Source organism: Peromyscus eremicus, chromosome 22 (assembly GCF_949786415.1).
Source record: "Peromyscus eremicus chromosome 22, PerEre_H2_v1, whole genome shotgun sequence".
NCBI classification, from domain to species: Eukaryota; Metazoa; Chordata; class Mammalia; order Rodentia; family Cricetidae; genus Peromyscus; species Peromyscus eremicus.
The window spans coordinates 38,560,554-38,579,705 of NC_081437.1; the positions used below are offsets into that span (position 1 = coordinate 38,560,554).

General features: G+C 47.7%; 1 protein-coding gene across 3 annotated transcripts in view; it reads right to left on the reverse strand.

Moving 5' to 3' along the window:
- Positions 1-8,068, reverse strand: part of Rnf144a (ring finger protein 144A) — a 49,320-nt gene extending 41,252 nt beyond the window's left edge. Inside the window, exons 1-3 of one of the 3 annotated variants that reach the window (XM_059248493.1) lie at positions 7,960-8,068; positions 6,385-6,463; positions 18-163 (exon numbers count right to left, since the gene is read on the reverse strand). In XM_059248493.1, the coding sequence (XP_059104476.1) occupies positions 18-163; positions 6,385-6,424 (186 nt within the window). In that variant the 5' untranslated portion in view covers positions 6,425-6,463; positions 7,960-8,068. Of the gene's footprint in view, positions 1-17; positions 164-840; positions 927-6,384; positions 7,777-7,959 lie in introns of those variants that run through there. The other 2 variants (XM_059248495.1, XM_059248494.1) reach the window with 2 other exon arrangements.
- Positions 8,069-19,152: the final 11,084 nt, after the last annotated feature.

The window sequence follows — 19,152 nt, forward strand, 5'->3', positions numbered from 1 at the left end:
TGAGCCGAGAGACCAACCAGGGTACAGAAGATACACTGGCACTGGGCGATGGTTGTCATCTGCTCCGCTGGGTACTCCCCGAGGCACAGCTTGCAGGACACCAGCGGGTCGAGGGCCAGGTCCCAGGTGGGCCGGTACCTCGCTGTGGTCATCGCAGAACAGTCTGAAACGAGAAACGTGCACACTCAAGACTTCCTTCCGGTGGCTTCCACAGAAACGCAGTTGAGAATCAATGGCACCTCCTGGTTACAATGGGACCAGGATGGTTGGGGAGGGGACAGCAAGTGACTGTGGATGGAGAGAAGGTCCTCTGGGGAGGTTCATCCAGGGGTCCCCACCTCAGGTTGGTCTGTGTGCGGTAATTTTACAATCTGGTGCTCATCCTCAGAATTGGCAAAGGACCACACACACACCGGCATCCTCTCCTCCAACCCTCTCAGGTGCATTTGATAAGAGTGCCTTCTAGAAGGGTCAAGTTTGGCGACCACAGAAGAGAGGCTTTGGTTAAGGTAGTCAACTGCTTGGATCTGACTCTTCTCCAGCTTGTGGGAAGGACCCCAATGGACTCTTCTCCATTGGGGAAGGACCCAATGAAGCCCATCTCCGAGGCCCTTCTTGCCCTCATAAGGCATGCAGTTTCCCTACTGGCCTACCAGCCACACCTTCAGCAAGCCCATCTTCTAGACCGTTCAGCTCTGGACAGCGAGGGTGTGCTTGGCAGTCAGGCTCACTTAAGGGAGTCATTTGTGTACAGTAGACCTTCAGTGACGCTCACTCCCCACAACGCAGGACTTCCTCTGTCACATCCCAAGCCACCTACGCCTGGTGTCCCCTGCCCACCTGGGTTGGCCTGTTGCACAGGGATTATGCTGCATTAGCCATGCTGGCTGTTTGATCACCCATGCTGAGCCAGGCATCCAAGAGGACTATGGGGAGGGAAAAGGTGGACCTTCAAGCTCTCAAGTCAACACCTGTCTAAAGATCCATCCCACCCCCCAGAGATTGCCTGCTGTTTGCACAAACACATTCCTGCATCTGGAGATCTTAATTCTCACTTCCAGCCCTTTCCACTTGGTTTTAAGTACCATGTTCCCACCTGGTACCCATGACACTTCAATATGTGCTTTGTGATTCTAGTGGTCTGCTTTCCGAACTCATGCTTGCCAAGCTTGGAGCTGAATAGCATCCTGTTAAAACTACCTCTAGCCATCTGAACACTCGTCACTTCTCATCTTCAGATCAACACTGATGCAGAGGTATGGCACATAGCCTTCCTCATCTAAATCCCACTCTGAATGAGGCAGTCAGACAGGAAGACCTGCATCCCCCAAGTGAGAGCAGAGAACAAGGACTGTATCCTCTAACCCCTTAGAGCTGTGCACACAATGACAAAGACATACACAGGAAAGAAAAATGAAAGACATGTGATACCACTATCAGCAAACAACAGCTCCAGCATCCCAGAAAGATTCACAGATACCTGAGGGAATTTCTAAACACAGATCTTCTGATCTGATTTGGGACTGTGGTCTCTGTAATCAAAACCTCACTGGAAACACCCTCAAAGCCACACCTAGAGGTGTGTCTCCTGGGTGGCTCCAGGTCCTGCCCAGTTACAAAGATTGACCATCACACAGTCCAATCAGGAGGAAGAGAGAGCTTAGCATTGGGGCGGAACCCTGTGTGATTTGGGTTAGGACAGAACTAATGTTTCCAAACTATCACCCATAAATAGTACCATGCAGGTCCTTAACCCGTGTGGACTTCAGTCTGCACATGTGTGCGAAGGGGTTGACAATCCCAGTTCATGGAAGGGTGAGATAAGGAGGGATCATACAGAAGTCTTCCTCCTTTCCCTGTGATGTCTCATGTCCAACATGGCTTCATCATTCTAAGACAATGGTTCTCAACCCTCCTAAGGCTGCGACCTTCAGTACTGTTCCTCATGTTTTGATGACTCCCAACCATAAAATTATTTGGTTGCTTGTAACACAAAGCCTAGATGGTCTTATTAATAGAAAAATCTTGGGAGCCAGGTATTGAGGTAAATTCTGAAAGATCAGAGAGACACAAGTCACAGCTAATCTCACCGCGCCAACTTCTCAGCCAATCCTGTTCCCTCAAACTGGAAGCCTCTAAGTCCTCTCTGAGTGGATCTCAGCTGAACTGCTGCTAACAGCCTAAAAGCTTAAAAGCCTAAAAGCCTCTAGTTCCTGGTCCTCATGCCTTATTATATACCTTTCTGCTTTCTGCCATCACTTCCTGGGATTAAAGGTGTGTGTCACCATGCCTGGCTCTGTTTCCAGTGTGGTCTTGAACTCACAGAGATCCAGATGGATCTCTGCCTCCAGAGTGATAGGATTAAAGGTGTGTATGCCACCATTTTCTGGCCTCTATGTCTATCTAGCGGCTGTTCTGTTCTCTGACCTCAGATAAGTTTATTAGGGTGCACAATATATTGGGGGACACAATATCACCACAGTTGCTACTTCATAACTATAATTTTGCTACTGTTATGAATCACAATGTAAACATCTGATATGCAGGATATCTGATATGCAAACCCCAAAGGGGTCACAACCCACAGGCTGAGAATCACTGCTCTAAGAAGACTCCCATGATGCCACCATGTTCTACAGTTGGTGTCAGATCCAGTCTACACATTTACACTTTTCCTCATGTTCAGTCAGCCAAGGCTCACTGGGTGCCTGTGCGCAAACATTCAGTTAGGGCCAATTGCTAGTTGGATTCGATACCAGGTACCCTTGAGAGAGAAAGTATCTGGGACACAAAAGGAGCCAGCACAAACTGCAAACACACAAGACAAGTAAGATACAATGACCAGCGGTGTGGAAACAAGGTAGACACATGGGGAGCCCTGACCCCAGGAGCAGAGCCCAAGGAGAAGGGGGGAGGGGCTGGGGCAGGGAGTAGCCACACAGCTCTGGAACCACTCAGGAATAAGGTCTACCAACCTGCGTTCAGGGCAGGGAATGGGCAGCAGCAAGAATGGATCAGCAGCTTTCCGGGGCAGTCAATGGCTGCAATTAACTTAGTCTGCACTAAGTATATTTTCCATTGGTATAAAGGACTCATTGGCACAGATAAAGAGACTTTTAGGTGGATGAAGTGGAGGCTTTGAGATGAGTTAAACGTGTGCCCTAATGTAGCCAAAGCTGATAGCACAAGAGGATCTCGGGGTTTCTAAGTGTTTGGGGGTACAAGAGGACACTATGACTATGGACTTCTCCAACCCTGAGGGTGTGTTCATATAGAGCATATCCATACACCCTGAGTTTATTGTAGTAAAATATTATTTTAAGGCGTGTTACTTTTATTTATGTTGAATTTGTTTAACTCTTTAACTTACTGTGCCTGTCTAAAACACCTGATGGTCTAACAAAGAAATGAACAGCCAATAGCAAGGCAGGAGATAGGAAAGGTGGGGCTGGCAGAGAGAATATATAGAAGAAAACTGGGAGGAGAAGAAAGAGCAAGAGAAAGAGGAGGTCTCCAGGGGCCAGCCACCCAGCTATACAGCAAGCCACGGAGTAAGAGTAAGATTTACAGAATTAAGAGAATGGGAAAAGCCCAGAGGCAAAAGGTAGATGGGATAATTAAAGTTAAGGAAAGCTGGTTAGAAACCACGCCAAGCTAAAGCCGGGCATTCATAAGTAAGACTAAGCCTCTGTGTGTGGTTTATTTGCCCCCCCAAAAAAGAGCAAAAAGAATTTAAAACAACAACAAAAGTTTATTATTATTATTATTATTCAAGTGCCAACATTTTTTTTTTAGGTATAGAGATCCTAGACCATAGTTTACTTGCTTGTTTTATAGCTCTCTGCATCTTTTCCTGTCTAAATCCCTAATTCTGTTTTACAAGTTTATACTCTACACTGTACAAAGTGACTGGGTTTTGATTAAGCAGGGTCACTAGTCCTAAAGGGTTCACAAACCTTAACAAGACTCCCTCAAGCTGAGGGCTGGTAGGCTTCACACTCAAGACTGGAGGTGTCCCCAGGGAGCAGCCTCTGCTAACTGATTTCTGTCCTGGAGGGTGCAGGCAGGGGAAGAGGCTGCCGCTGACAATGTCAGACAGGCGCAGGGTCCCGATGTTGCAGAGCACTGTGGCAGGGCATTCCCCGGGGAGGGATTACGCGGGCCTGGGTCCAATGCTCTGTCACATATGAGGTGACAGAGCCTCCTGTCTTCTTGTAAACCCATGCACAGCCACTGCACATACTGAACTGCAGCGCGAGAAGACAGGTAGTGCCAGCTTGGTAAGCAAGAGTCATTTACACATGCCAGGTCAAAGAACCTGAAGAGCAGCCCATTAGGTCTGCAAGGGGAAGAAAAGACAACGGCAGAGTATGCACCAGACAAGAGGCCCTTCCAGGACGGTCCACCCAACAGCGGGGACCTTTGCAAGAAGCAAGCACCAGAACCCTGCTTGGTCATTAGCTGTACAATATGGCCCAAGATGGAACATCACCAGCCCAGGTGGGTTACTGAATGCAGACAAGTAGAGAGATCAACTGAACCCACGGAGACCCGAGTTCCCACACCCACACCCTCTATAGGCTCTGGCCTGGGGTATCATCCGCGGCCTCTGTCTCAGGCCACTGCCCTACCCCATCTTAGCTGTTCCCAAGACTTGCCTCCCCTCCCCAGCTTCAGCACCCGGCTCCTCTTCCTGTTTACAGCCTCCCTTGGAGCAGCTGGGAGGGCTTGAACTGTCTGGCTTCCTCTCTGGCTTTTCCATGCTCTCCACTTGACCCCTAGACAATGAGGCTTCCCACAGCACTGGGCATGGGACAGGTCAGCCTCTGCCCCTTCCCCTTCCCCATAAGCAACTTCAAAAGTAAGGCAGATTCCCATTTGAGGTGCCTCTTCTGTATTGTTTCCTGTTGAGTATATAGACTTTGAATTATACACAAAACCACGCTTCCAGTAGCAACAACAACAGGACACAAGAAAAATGCCTATATTGTGTGAGTCCATCGGGGCTTTCTCACACACACACACACACACACACACACACACACACACACAGGATGGCCTGAATATGATTTTTGTAAGCACTGCCCAGCTGCAAACTTACAATAGGAATTTGCTAAGGGAATCACAAGGCACCATGAAAGAAGAAAAAAAGCAAAGTCTTTGTTTTCCTAATGTGAATGTCAAGTCCTAGGAAACAAACAAACTATTTTAAGGGGGTGTCTGGTCAATTACAAGCATGATTCAAGTAATTCGAAATATTTGTAGGACAAGATATTTATTGGGCGCAACTGAATGTATGCAAAGGGCTGGGCACTGTGGTGGGACAGGAATGGACTCGAGGGCAAGAAATAGTTGAAAGAGACAAAGTGCCCACCATGGAAGACATTTAGCACGCTAACAGAGGTTGATGGGAATGTCTGCCAGAACCAACTCATCTGCAGGTCCTTCCACCCAAACATCTTCAAAGCAACGCTGGGGAAGGGACAGAAAAGGGCCTTGTTGTCTTCCCCTTATCTCATGACCTTCTCAAACCAGGCCACGTTTCTTACTCCTAATCAAGCTCCCTTGCCATCCCCCACTCACCACTGCTCTAAACTCTAGCTGCCCCCTGTGCTCAGCTTCTGTGCCCCGTGCTTTACAGAGTTCCCATGACATCTCTGAGTCCTCAGCTATCTCCTCTTTTCTCTCTCTGATGTGTGCCATATGGCGCTCTCTCACTCTCTGGAACAGCAGCAGCAGCAGCAGCAGCAGCCACCGACGCCCCTGAGAACCTGTGAGATCAATTTGACAGGACCCACCATCCCTAGCTGACAAGCTTCTAGCATCCTGTGAGTGATTATCTAGATTAGGTTAATGGAGGTAGGAAGATCCCAACTGTGGGCAGTGCCGCTCAATGAACTCAAGAGTCTGGACTGGATAAAAAAGAGGATTAGCACCAGCATGCACTCTCTGCTCCCTGACTGGGGATGTGATGTGATCAGCCACCTCAGACTTTGGTTGCTATGCCTGCAACCCCATCATAGGCTGCACCCTTGAACTGTGAGCCAAAATATACTCTTTCTTCCTTGAGTTGCTTTTGTGCAGTGTTTTGTTAATCTCCAATCCAGATCTACTAAGTCAGAAACTGGTGAGTGCAGCCACAGTAGGCTGTTCTGTCAGGGTTTTTTAGGAGACAGGGACTCACCATAGAGCCTGTACACCACCGGTCAGCATCATTTCATGTGAGAGTCCCCACTCACATCCACATGACTCAAGGTCCACACAGGCTCAGGGTTCCAGGCACTGAGCTGAATATACATAATAATGTCCAACCACTCTTTACCAGGACTCTTTCTAGTTAGGTGTGGTATCAGAATTCTGATACCTGTCAGTTTCTCTCCTTACCTTCAAGTGAGATTATGCAATGGTCAGGGTTTTGATCCATTCTTCTAGACTGGGCTCTCCATAGGCAGGTAGTCCATAATTATAATAATCAAAGATATAAAAGACAATGGGAGCTGGGGAGATGGCTCAGTGGGTAAGAACACTTGACGCACAAACATCAGGATCTGAGCCTGGAGTCCCCAACACCCACATAAAAAGCCTGTCCCCACCGGTAACCCCAGCACTGGAGGGGGACCCCTGGGGATGGCTGTCCGGCCAGTCTGGGGGGATAGGAGAGCAGGAAGGAAAACAGCTACATCAAGACTAGCATGTGAAAGAAGGCAGTGTGTGGAAGAGTCAGAGCTTTTCTTCCCAGTGGCACCATCCAGAGAACAGGGAGGGCATGAACAGCACACAGCCTATGACCTACAAAGGCTGTGAAATATAATACACTGCCACCTGGCTGGATACTTTTGGGGTACTTTTCTCAGTTCAGCAGGAAAACACACTCTCGGGGATGCCCTTTTCTTTCTTAATGAGCTCTTTCTTTTCCATGCCTAACAGAAATGGCAGGGCTTTCTCTCAGTCTCTTTTCCCCAGCAGCTTCTCTTAAGCTCTAATGAAACTGTCCTTTGCTTCGTGAGTCCATTTCTAAATTATGGTATTGATAAGACTAAGCACTCCAAAAGGGGACCTCAGCTTCCCTGGTCACAAACCTTGTCATCAAATGAGGAACTCAGTTTGGTGAAAGACCCCATCTCAAGGGAATGGAGTGGGAAGTGACAGACCAGGACACCTTAAGGGTCCCAGTGGCCTCTACATGTATGTACATAAGCACATGGCTGCTCAAGACACCATGCTAATCTTTCTCATTCATCACTTCCTCATCTGCACTGAACTCAAGGCACCCCTATTGGTAGGAGACTAAAGATAAGCAAGGCAAAGAGGCTGGAGATCCCGGGATAACAGAACAGAACTGGGAACTTAAGTCGAAACTCAAGTTCAGCTTACTATAGAAGCAGATGGAAAGCATTTCTAGGTGACATGCTGGCACACACACGGGTTGGTATGTGTGCTCCTTGTACACCAGCTGAGAGGATACGGAGGGAATGGGACTCTATACAAAATACATGCCATGCCCAGATCCTCAGTCCAATAACGTGGGCCAGTTTAATAAACCAGCATGGATAGGATAAGTGGCTGATTCTAGCAGAGACAAAAGGGGGTTCTGAGATGCATGGAAAACCCCATGGTGCCACAAAACAGGGACATGCTCAAAACAATCCACTTGCACTAGCGATGTGCAAAGCCACCCAAAAGTTGAATGAGCCAACATCTGAGCGCTCTGAGCAGCTGTTGAACTGTGAACCCCAAATACAAAACTAATGCCCTTGCAGCTAAAAAAAAAAAAAAAAAAAAAATACTAAACAGATAAACAGCTGAAGGGAATCTGACACAAATCTCGAGCTGGGCATGACAGTCCATGCTGGCACACCACTGCTTGGGGAGACAGTCAGAAGGGCAGTGACTTCCAGATCAGGCTAAGCTATATAGAGAGACCCTGTCTCAAAATAAAAAAAGAGAAAAGACACATATCTTGTGTGAGAAAGTTCTGCTGGCCTCTGTAGCTACTTCCCCTGGGTAGATGGAGCACAATTCAGACTCGGGTGGGCTGCACACAGAGACCACCTGCCCAGGGGTACAGGGAGCAGGGTGGCAGGCAGGGTGATGTCACACTGTCTCTGCTGGAGACACACTGTGGGTGTCACAGAGGTCAGGCAAAGTGACAGTGTGCACCCCTGACTGGGTTGGATGAGATTGACACTTTGCCTTGTGGTCCTCTCCTTAAACCTACAACCCCAGTCTTATAGGGGGAAGAACTCTGCAAACAGTAGTTCAGAAATACTCTAGAGAATCCTCATCAGTCTTGCCAATCATCCTCAAAACTGCCAGTGTCTTCCTTGAAACCATGCAAGTGTGAGTGACTCTGACCCTGGAAGGTAAGGTAGGATTCTGGGTCAAAGTAAAGGAAGTCTGAATAACATGAAGGTTTCAGTAAGGAATGCATAGGTTTGTTGAGCATGATAATAACCCAGGATGTCACAGGAGGAAGTGTGTGTGCGTATGGGTGTGCATGTGTGTGTGTGTGTGTGTGTGTGTGTGTGTGTGTGTGTGTGTGTTGGGGAACTCTCTGGTCTATCTTTGACCTTTTTCTACCTACCAATCTCAACCTAAATTGTACCAAATGAAGTATATTTTTAAAAGCCCTCCCACCGCATCCCAGAAATGTAGACTCAAATAGAAAGAATCATGACATTCTAAGCTAGGGTTTCCCAAGATGACACTAAAATCTGAAAAATCTAGAGGAAACAAAGTTTATAGGTCTCTTAGTGGATTTTGAATGATCCTGCTCATTAAGGTTTGGTTTGATATGGTGATGAATTATGTAAGATACATGCAAGATGGCTCCATGTTGGGGATCAACTGGATTGTGAAATACCTTCTGTAAGAAGACAGCTCACCAGTATGGCTTTGCACCATAAAGCCCACCCCTAAATTAAGGTGTTACAGTGGGAGAGCCGGGCAGACCCAAGAGCAAAGGACCAAAGAGGGAGCCTGCCCACCTGCCACAGGGCTCAGGGTTGGGCATAGACCACTCACTAAAAAGACAGCCAGTGCCATGGAGTACCTTTAACACACACCTGTCCAGGTGAGGTCACAGGTCCGTCATTAGGAACTCAAGGACACTAACATCAGTCATGACTGGACACTGAGATGGGTCGGGGGGCTGGATGGGGTGTACATTGCTACAGAACCATGGCAGGGGACTGTTCACAGACCACAGTTCCCCTCCACTTGAGTGCTCAGGGATCTGCACCTGTATCATCAGCACCACACACACAAAAAAAATGTCCATGTGTTTTCCAGAGCTGCTGTTGCCCACAGGAGGTGATAAAAAAAAACAAAACAAAGGGTCAGCCACACACAGAAAGAAACCCTGCTGGAACAGCCTTTGGAGAAACATTCAACACCAGCCTGAGCCTCCATCAGGCCAGCTTGAGGAAGCATCATGATGGTTAATCTTGACTTCAGATCTGGAGACTGAGAGACTCACAGGAGATTAAGAAACCAAGCCTCCCAGTGTATCTGTGAGGGCCATCCCAGGGTGGATTACCATGGGGGTTCTGACCCACTAGTGCATTCAAAATAGAAACAGACTAATTGGAAACAGTTGCACATAGCTGGAGGGAGTGGATCACCGTAGCTTGTCCTCAGGCAAGGAGAATTACCTAGATAAACCCCAGGACACAGAATTTAAATGAACAATAATAAATTTCATCAAAGAATTCAAGGAGTTCAAAGGACACTAAGTAACAACTCAATTAAATTAAGGAGAATTAATGTCTGAGTGATGCTCCCCACCCCGACAAAAAGAAGGAAAAAAAAAAACCCATAGGGCTGATGAAAATGACAAAGACTTGGGAATGGAATTCAATCAGACGATACAAACACTGAAGCAGACTCAAGCTGAAATGGAGACGGAGTTGAAAAACCCAATAACAACCAGGAATCTCAAAGGAAAGGTCCTACAAGCAGAATTAATCAAGTAGAAAATAGAATATATACTCAGAGATAAAAGAGAGAACCTAGACCAAATAAGCAAGGGATAGGAATTAAAACAACAAAACAAAACACAGGAAAGGAATGTACAGGAAATGTGGGACACAACGAAAAACCAAGCCTAGATGAGGGAGAAGAACCCCAAGTGAGTGACACGGACCAGATCTTCAAGAAAATCATAGGCAAAAACGTCCCCAAACTAAGGGAAGACACGCCCATACAGATCCAAGAAGGACACAGAACATGAAGCAGACATGACTGGAAAAGAAAATCTCCATGATATATCACAGTCAAAACACTTCACATGCATAACAAAGAAAGTATAATTGTCCTAGTTAGTGTTTCTATGCTGTGATGAAACACTATGACCAAAAGCAAGGCCGGGAGAAAAGGGTTTACTGGGCTTATGCTTCCACAGCACCACTGATCATCAAAGGAAGTCAGGACAGGACCTCAAGCAGGGCAGGAACTTGGAGGCAGGAGCTGATGCAGAGGCCATGGAGGGGTGCTGCTTACTGGCTTGCTCTCCATGGCTTGCTCAGCCTGCTTTCTTATAGAACCCGGGACCACCAGCCCAGGGATGGCTCCTACCATCAGGTTTGCCTACAGCCTGATCTTATGGAGGCATGTTTTCAATTGAGGCTCCTAACCTCTCTGATGACTCTAGCTTTTGTCAAGTTGACATAAAACTAGCCAGCACAGCACCGAAAGTATTTTTTTTCCTCTTGAAAGCTGCAAGAGAAAAAAAAAACAAAAACAAAAACACAAGTACCATATGAAGGAAAACCCTCAGGATAACAGCTGATTTCTCAATGAAAACTCTGAAAGCCAAAAGATGCCTTCCAAGTCCTAAAATACTACGACAGCCAGCCTAGACCAATATAACCCGGCAAAACTGCTAACCAAGGCCAGCCTGGACCAATATACCCAGCAAAACTATCTGCTAAGTAATTGAAGGCAAAAGGAAAACTTAACCATGATATAAGCAGCCTAAAAAAATTATACCCAACAAACCAAACCTAAAGAAAATGCATGAAGCAATAGAGAGGAGAGAGGGAGAGAAATGCAGAAGAAGAAGGGAGAAATGTAAAATATCAGTAAGGATGCCTGGAAAGTCATAAAGAATCATAACTGTTAACTACTTACTGAAAAAATCCCCTGTAATTCATTTAAATGTGCACATAAACAGACACATATAGTTTAAATAAAACTTTCTGATTTTGGATGACAAAGGTCCCTCCCACAGGCCAAACCATCTAATGAAAACCCTAACACCAGGCCACAGAAGCCTTGAGTTGTTGGTCAGGGTTATCCAAGAGACTCCCAAAACATTAGTGATAAAAATTCCCAACACAGCCCCACAGTTGGGCATGGTCGAGTACTGCTGTGGTCCTTGGTTGTTCCCCAGAGGTGGCAGATACATTTCTATTGCTGAAACCACCAGTGCTTCAGACACAGGGGCCAGAGGTCCCCCCTTCCCTAAAGACTAGCTTTCATGGTACCAGAAGGTGCCTGGCAAGCTCCCAAAGGAGGTAAACAATGAATTGTCATCCTCAGCTATGACATCTATGAACCTCAACAACAACCAGCATGTATGGCACAATAACCCCAAGGGTCCAGTAGCGGCTCACATACCTTGGCAGTAACCAACAACTCTCTGATTGGATTTCAGATCCACTCAAGGAGGGAAATCTTGCCTGATACGGGAATCCTAGCCAACTACCCAGGGCTAGTGAAGTCATGGATCTAGAATGAGGACCTACAACTTTAATGAATCCCCCAACATATATTCTCTAAATATTTGTTCCTATATTGACAGATAAATATAATCCTCATTGCCTCATCAAAGAAACATCTCTTTGAAAACAGATGGATGTCATCACACAGAAACACAGCCAATCAAAATTCAGAGTTGTGGAGTCCAGTCCCATAGATATATCTATAAATCAACTCCTGAAGCCCAGGCTCAGAAGAAACATTGCAGAAGAGGAGATGAAGGACTGTAAAAGTCAGACACCAGAGATCAGGGAGTTTGCTGTGAGACTGTCTTCTAGTGATGTTAGAGCCTGTACCCATAAATTCCCACCAACATGACCACCTAAATATGAGCTGAAAAGGACAATAGCAACCGACAGACATGTCAAAGTGGAGAGGGAAAACCCACAAGTCTTTAACCCTACACAAAGAACTATGGGCAACCAAGGAGTTCTGAGAGCATGAAACACTACAATCTCAAAAATAAAACAAAAAAAATTTCATGTTTGGTATCGTTATCATCACGGCTTATTTCCCACAGAAGGCCAAAGACAGCTGAGCTCCCTGACCCATGTCCAGGAACAAAATGCAAAGGAACACATAAAGGGCTAATTATTTCAACAGCAGTTCGCGGTACTCAGATTAAAAATTACGCTTGGCGACCAGAGAGCAGTACTTTAAACATCAAGCACTGAGTCATTACATGTTTGAGGTTGAAGGGGGTTCTCTGGATCACCTCTGCTTCCAGAGAGAATCTCCCCAAATTCAAATGCTAGTGGACTCCCTCAGCAGTCACACGTAGACACCTCAGCATCGATTCCACGTGCTGGGGAATAAACGGCCCTTGATGTATTATTTCAGACCCGGCGGGGAGGGGCACCGCACCTTCCCCTCTGCTCTGCTTTATTTTCAGTTAATGACACACAGAGACATTGGCAGGAGAACACGGGCACAGCGATGCAAAGCCCCGGAGTGATAGGACTTGGAGCACACTGGGCCGCACAAAGAGCCTTTGTAGGGTGGGGGAGGGGTGTTTCCCTTCTCATCTGCAGCTTCTGTGGTTCCTTTAACTGGGTGTTTGTGAGCGGTGGTCTAGAACAGGCCTGTGGCCAGCCCGGCAGGGAGCACAATAGTTGTTTCCTTCAGGGTACAAACAGAAGCCCCGCTGCTGCCAGGGCAACAAGCCTGGGAAATTTCTGGGTCGGGAGCTCCTTGGTCCTTTGAGTGAGGAGAACAGAACTGAATGGAGGCAGCTGAGTGGAGAGGAGGTAACTGGGGTGAGAGAGGACTCCAAGAAGACTCAGGAAAAACTCAGGTTTAACCTCAGGTTTGGGAACCCGTGACCATGAGAACCTGGATCTGCGCCTGTTCCTTCTTCACAAACCAGGGCCTCGGGTGTAACCAGCAAGGCTGGCTGGGGAGGGCTCCATTTCTCAAAGCCAAAACCTTCTCAGAGCTGTGAAATACTCAGCTTCTGGCCTTCCTGGAGTCATGTGACTGTGCTCCTCATAGAAAGGGGGAATCATCTCAAAGGGAGAGGAGATGAAGACAAGATACACTTTGCAAAACTTCAACTCAGTTAACAGGTCAGGAGCAGATGGATATATTCTTATGGTCTGAGCTGTCTTCTATTCAGACAGTCAACCCACATTCCACACCGTGTGCCTTCCAAGCCTCCTGAAATTACAACCTCACAGTTCCTACCGAGAGAGAGAGAGAGAGAGAGAGAGAGAGAGAGAGAGAGAGAGAGAGAGAGAGAGAGAGAGAGAGAGAGGAGAGAGAGAGATTGATTGATTGATGAAGACGGGTCTCATGCAGTCCAGGTTGGCTTGGGACCCACTATATAGCTGAGGCTGACCCTGAATCCCGATCCTCCTGCCTTCATCTCCCATCTCTCTGAGACCACAGGTATGGATCACTACGCCCAGCAAACCCTGCTCCTCTCACACCTACATTTGCAGACACGTCCTTCTTCCCTTACTCAGCAGGTATGAAGCAAAGGGCATTAGGCATCTCGGACGCTTGGAGCAGTATTGTGGATGGAGAATTACGAAAGCCAGCAAGGCCAGGAGTCACCCACAGAGCAGAGTGGAAAGGAACTCTGCCTACTCTAGTCAGAGCACCTGGCTTGGCAAATCTCATCAGGAGGCCGAGGGCAGGAGAACCAAATGACAGGGGAGGACCCAGAGGGCTGTTACATTTGCTGGTATTTTGTTACAGAGCAGCGTCCGTCCGTCTACCTGACACAATTCTGCCAGAGAATTTGAAATTTATTCTGAGACCCTCACAGGCCTGATGCAATAGCCTACCCACCACGACGGACTACCCCAGTGGGTCTCAACCTTCCTAATGCTGCAACCCTTTAATACCACTCCACCTGTTGTGGTGCCCCCCCCCAACCATAAAATTATCTTTGTTGCTACTTCACAACCATAATTTTGCTACTGTTATGAATCATACAATGGCCTTAGGTGACCCCAGTGGAAGGGTCATTTGAAGCTCCCCCAAAGGGTCACAACCTACAGGGTGAGAACACTCAACTGTCTCAAATAAACCCCAAATGCAAAATAAACCCCACATTCCTTAAGTTATTTCTATTCGAGATTTTGCCACAGCAGTGAGAAACTACTTCATGTGGAATGTGGAGGTATGGGGGCTGCTGTCTGGCCCCCTGGAGGAGCAGTCTCGCTAGGGTGATGTCTACAGAGGCCTCCTGTTCTTAGAAGGTGCAGACAATGACTAAAGCCTTCTAGGCACCACTCCAGGGGTCTGGAACAGGACGTGGTAAATAAAAGCTGGCAGCTACCTGTTGGAACAACCTCAGTTGCTCTTCAGTTTGCATCTCCAGCCTTGGGGGAAGATCACCAGGTTCAGGAGGACCCTGGCAGCAGCTAGGGTCTCCTGCAGAGACCTGTAGAGCAACCTCCTGCAGAGTTGAGCAAGAACTAACCCAAGGTTTAGGGCAAAGGAGACAGACATAAATGAAGGCAGAGAAGCCAACTGTGCCTTGGTGCTGGAGATCCATTGGCTATTTGCAAGCCCAGAGGAAGAGTTAGTGCTTTTTTAACAAAAACAGTCCCTTGTATAAAGCCACCTCATCTTCCAGCGTCATCCGTGTGTTCAGGACTATGCAGAGGCCCAGAGGCAGGGGAATACTCAATATAAACATGGCCACAAACATTTGTGTGCTCTTATGCCTCTATCCTCGAGCATGTAGCAAGCAAGCATTTTACCAGGAGAACTGGCATTGGAGGCCCCTGGCCCAAACACCGCATGGCATCCACAGACATGGAATATTATGTTGGCATCCCATCCATTTGTACAGCTTTGGTGCCAAGTTAAAATATAAAAAATAAAAGTGGAACAAAACTAAAGAAGGCACTGAGCTCACACGCTCTACCGCAGAAGGTGCTCATCCACTAAGCGTTCTAAAGTACAACCCTCCTGGCGGGAGCAGAAACACTTTAAAAAGAGGCAAGCGACAGGCAGCACAAGCGACGGGCAGCCCATTGAAAAACGGCCCCCAAGAAACTGGAATTTCCCTAGGAGTCTCATGATCGGAGAAGGAAAAGGCTGATGCCTAGAACCAGCCAGAGGAGAAACGTGTCTTCTCAAGGTCGCTCACAGTTTGCCCAGACCACCTTGCAGGAGCCCAGACAATGAGGAGTCAACAACGGGCAGGACCACACCTGAACCAGGACTGCTTGGTTACACGTGTCGCTTGCCTGCTTTTGAGCCTTCACCTCATGTCAGGTATCTGAAGATAGACCCCTTTATTTCTGCCTCTTCCCAGTGCAGCCACAGGGAACAAGTCTTTCTCTGATTTTCATGATTATTTGTCTCTTTAATTAGCACGCTGAGGATGAGTGACAGAACCCAGCTCAGGGCTTCTGGGGCGGGGCTCTGACCCCACCAACTCTATTAGGAGAGTGTTCTCCCGGCCCATACCCTGAATCGGTATCTAGAAATGACGAGAGGCAACAAAACAGACATATTCCCCCTCTAGGAACTCACACTCTACGATAGACAACAATAACACAAACTTGAAAATCATGCAGCTCAAATGCTGGTGAATAAGAAAGGGATGGAATTCTGGATGGAGACTGCAACCCTGGCCGCGGGTCCACCAGGGAGAATAACAAGGCATCACTGGGGAAGGGTGTTTTTGATGGGAGATGAGGGCGTAACCAGATGCAGCGGGTTTGCCTCTCGGTGAGTGAAAAAGGGACATCAGCAGAGTCAAGACTTAGACGCGTGCCAGGGGGCAAGGGAAAGGGAAGTCTCTTCTACAGCCATGTCCTCTGGAATGAAGGAAGCATGGCAATTTTATTCAAGGGACCTGTACATACATATTCACAGAAGGGTGAGCCCATTCCTGAGCATGCTCAGTGTAGGTCATTCCTGGGTGTGACCAACTAAGATCATAGACATGTATAAGAGACCCAAGTGATAGACAGGAATGCCCCTGGGCATGCTGGGCTTGCACTTTAAAGCTTTAGCTTAAGAGAAAGGAACAGACAGATGCGTTGACAGTGTGTTAATACAGGAGCCCGTCCCTGAAGACGTCTGCTTGCCTTGCCCAGTGGCTGGCTGGGGACAGTCCAGGTAAGACGATGGGAAGTGGGGAGAGTATCCCCACAGGCACCATGGTAATCAGAGCCCATGGCAAGTAGATCTGTTCTACAGACACTCTGAAAGAATAGCTGACAGCAGGAGATGGTGTGTGAGAAAGGCTGAGTCCCAGAGCGACACAGAAGCCCGAGGAAGAACTCTGCTGCCATCCCCAGCAGGCTGGGATAGAATCAGGGGCATCACTGCTACTTACAGGGGTTTGGGAACATCCATGTCCTCTTCTGAAGGCTGCTCCTCTCTTACTAAAGACTTGGGGTCATGCAGATGGGGCACTAGGCCAGAAATGCTATGACTCAGCAGCAAAGAGCAGACTACTCTTCCAGAGGACTAGGTTCCATCCCTAGCACCCATATGGCATCTCCAGTCCCAGGGGATCTGACACCCTCTTCTGGCCTCTGAGGGCACTGCACACACATGGTGCACACACATACTAGCAAGCAAAAAACTCCAACAAAGACACAATAATAATAAAGTAGACCGGGATAGCAAGAGGACTCAGCAGGTACGAGCACTTGCTGCACAAGCCTGACAACCTGAGTTTGATCCTAGGACCCAGGATGGGAAGAGACAGACTTCCAAACATTGTCCTCTGACCTCCATGGGTACACCATGCCATGTGTGCACGTGTGTGCACACATATGATGATGGTGATGACAGAGAAATACAGAAGACACCCATTGTCAAATTCTCTCTCTCTCTCTCTCTCTCTCTCTCTCTCTCTCTCTCTCTCTCTCTCTCTCACACACACACACACACACACACACACACACACACACTGACAAGTATACACACAATATTTCTAAAGATTACCAAGTAAACAAAACACACGCAAACAAAGGAACCAAGTCTGCGAAAGCTCAAAATAGTTAACCCTCTGGCCCTGTACGAAACAATCTGCTAACCCCCGCTTCCGGGATCTGCCCTCCATGGTTTTGGGGCAGGGCTGCTGGGGAGGCACACGGGAGGTTTCCTGAATGGAACTTACACATGTCAGGAAATTCCAGCCCTCACATCCTCCAGGGCAGTGGGTGAGAGGTCGGAGCCCAGGAAAAGAAGTGAGCCACGAGCACCAGGCAAGCTGGCCCCCGGTTCCCATGAATCCCATGAATTCTGTGCATAGGGGTTGCAGACACACACTTCAGGTCAAGTCCTCACACATGCACATATGAAGCCGTCTGAGCTCTGCTATGGAATTCTTTTCCATGGGGCCTCAAAGGTGCAGCGAGCTTGAAGTACCCCGTCACCTCAGCAGCATGACGTCCGCAATGTCGGAGGTCCTCACATTTCCAAACTGCCATTTCTTTAAGCACCTAATTCTTTGCTCTTTGCTGAAAGCAGTCCAGTCCCCCTTCACCCTCTGCCCCTCCCCTCTGTATGTCACCCAGAGACACTCTCTGACACCCCAGATATCTACTTAGTGGCCTGTATTTGCCCCCCCCCCCTTGCCTTGAAGAAGAAAAGCCCCTTGGGGAGCTGGTGTTGATATTACCTATATTTTTAAAGAAACAACAAAAGATGAAACTTCTCAAAGGGAAAAGAAACACCCTGCTACATTTTGCTCTTTCCTTTGTTAACGGGATCTAGATCAGGACTAGGCTCTCTTGGGCAACGCCTGCTTCTTAGGTGAGGAGGGCGGACCCTCCTCCAAGCAGATGGCCCTGGCCATTGATAAAGCGGAGAGGGCCCACTGCGCAGAACCACTGCATTCTACACCGACCAGAGGCTTGTCCCATCCATTCCGTGTAGAACAGCTTGCTGGGCGTCACCCCATGTGCAGGATAACTCTCAAGGTGGAGTGTGCTGCCATTTATCTATGCAAACAGCCTAAGCCAGCAGATGCCGGGCACACCTGACTCTCCCTCGGCAGACTGTCAAACACTGGTAAGGAGGGTGCAGTAGCGCACACCCACCTGCAGCTCTACCAGTGACTGCTTCCACGTATCTCACAGCCTCGGCTAAATAGATTGACGGGCGGGACTCAGCTCCGTGCAATCCTCCCTGCTATCCCTGCCACCCACTTTGGCACTGTCTGTATACCCTCTCCCCCACATCTCTAGGATCATTTTTATTTCTTTAGGACACTAACCACCTGCATTGACTCTTTCCACTCATCTTTACTCCTTTGTAGCCTTTTCCGTAATCAATACACCACGTGTAACTTATGTGATCTACGATTTGACTGATATGCACATGGGTAATAAGATTAGAAAGGAACAAAGAACTTGCAGTTGCCCTGGTTACGACTCCAAGTGAGACCTCAAGGACCCAGTGAAAGGGAAGCTGAAGAGACTGGGGTAGCCTGTATGTAAAGTTAAGGATGCTCGATAAACAAGTGTAACAGTCTGTATTATTGGCACCGCTTACTTGCAACAACCACACACCCCGTTTCTAACCCAGAATGCTCCCTATCATCTCGTGACACACTTAGAATTATCTGTAGTGTTTTCTCACATTTCATTATTTTGTAGTTCCTAGTGAACATGGTAAATCACAGAGAGACAAATTTAGATCAGTTGTCTTCACTCAACAGATAAAATGTTGAGGTTCAAGAATGATATAAACACAGATTCCCCCAACAAATCATTAATCCAGGCTCATTTCCTACACTCATTGTCTACCAAGTGAAGACAGCATACCCATTGCTACAGGCTCCCTGAGTTCTTTTCACAAACATTTCCTTACACATGGGTGTTTGTTATTTGGCTGTTTCACCTGTAGACACACTGCAGCGGTCACACTCTGAGAAAGCAATATGCTTTTCATCAAAAAGTCCTCCAACTG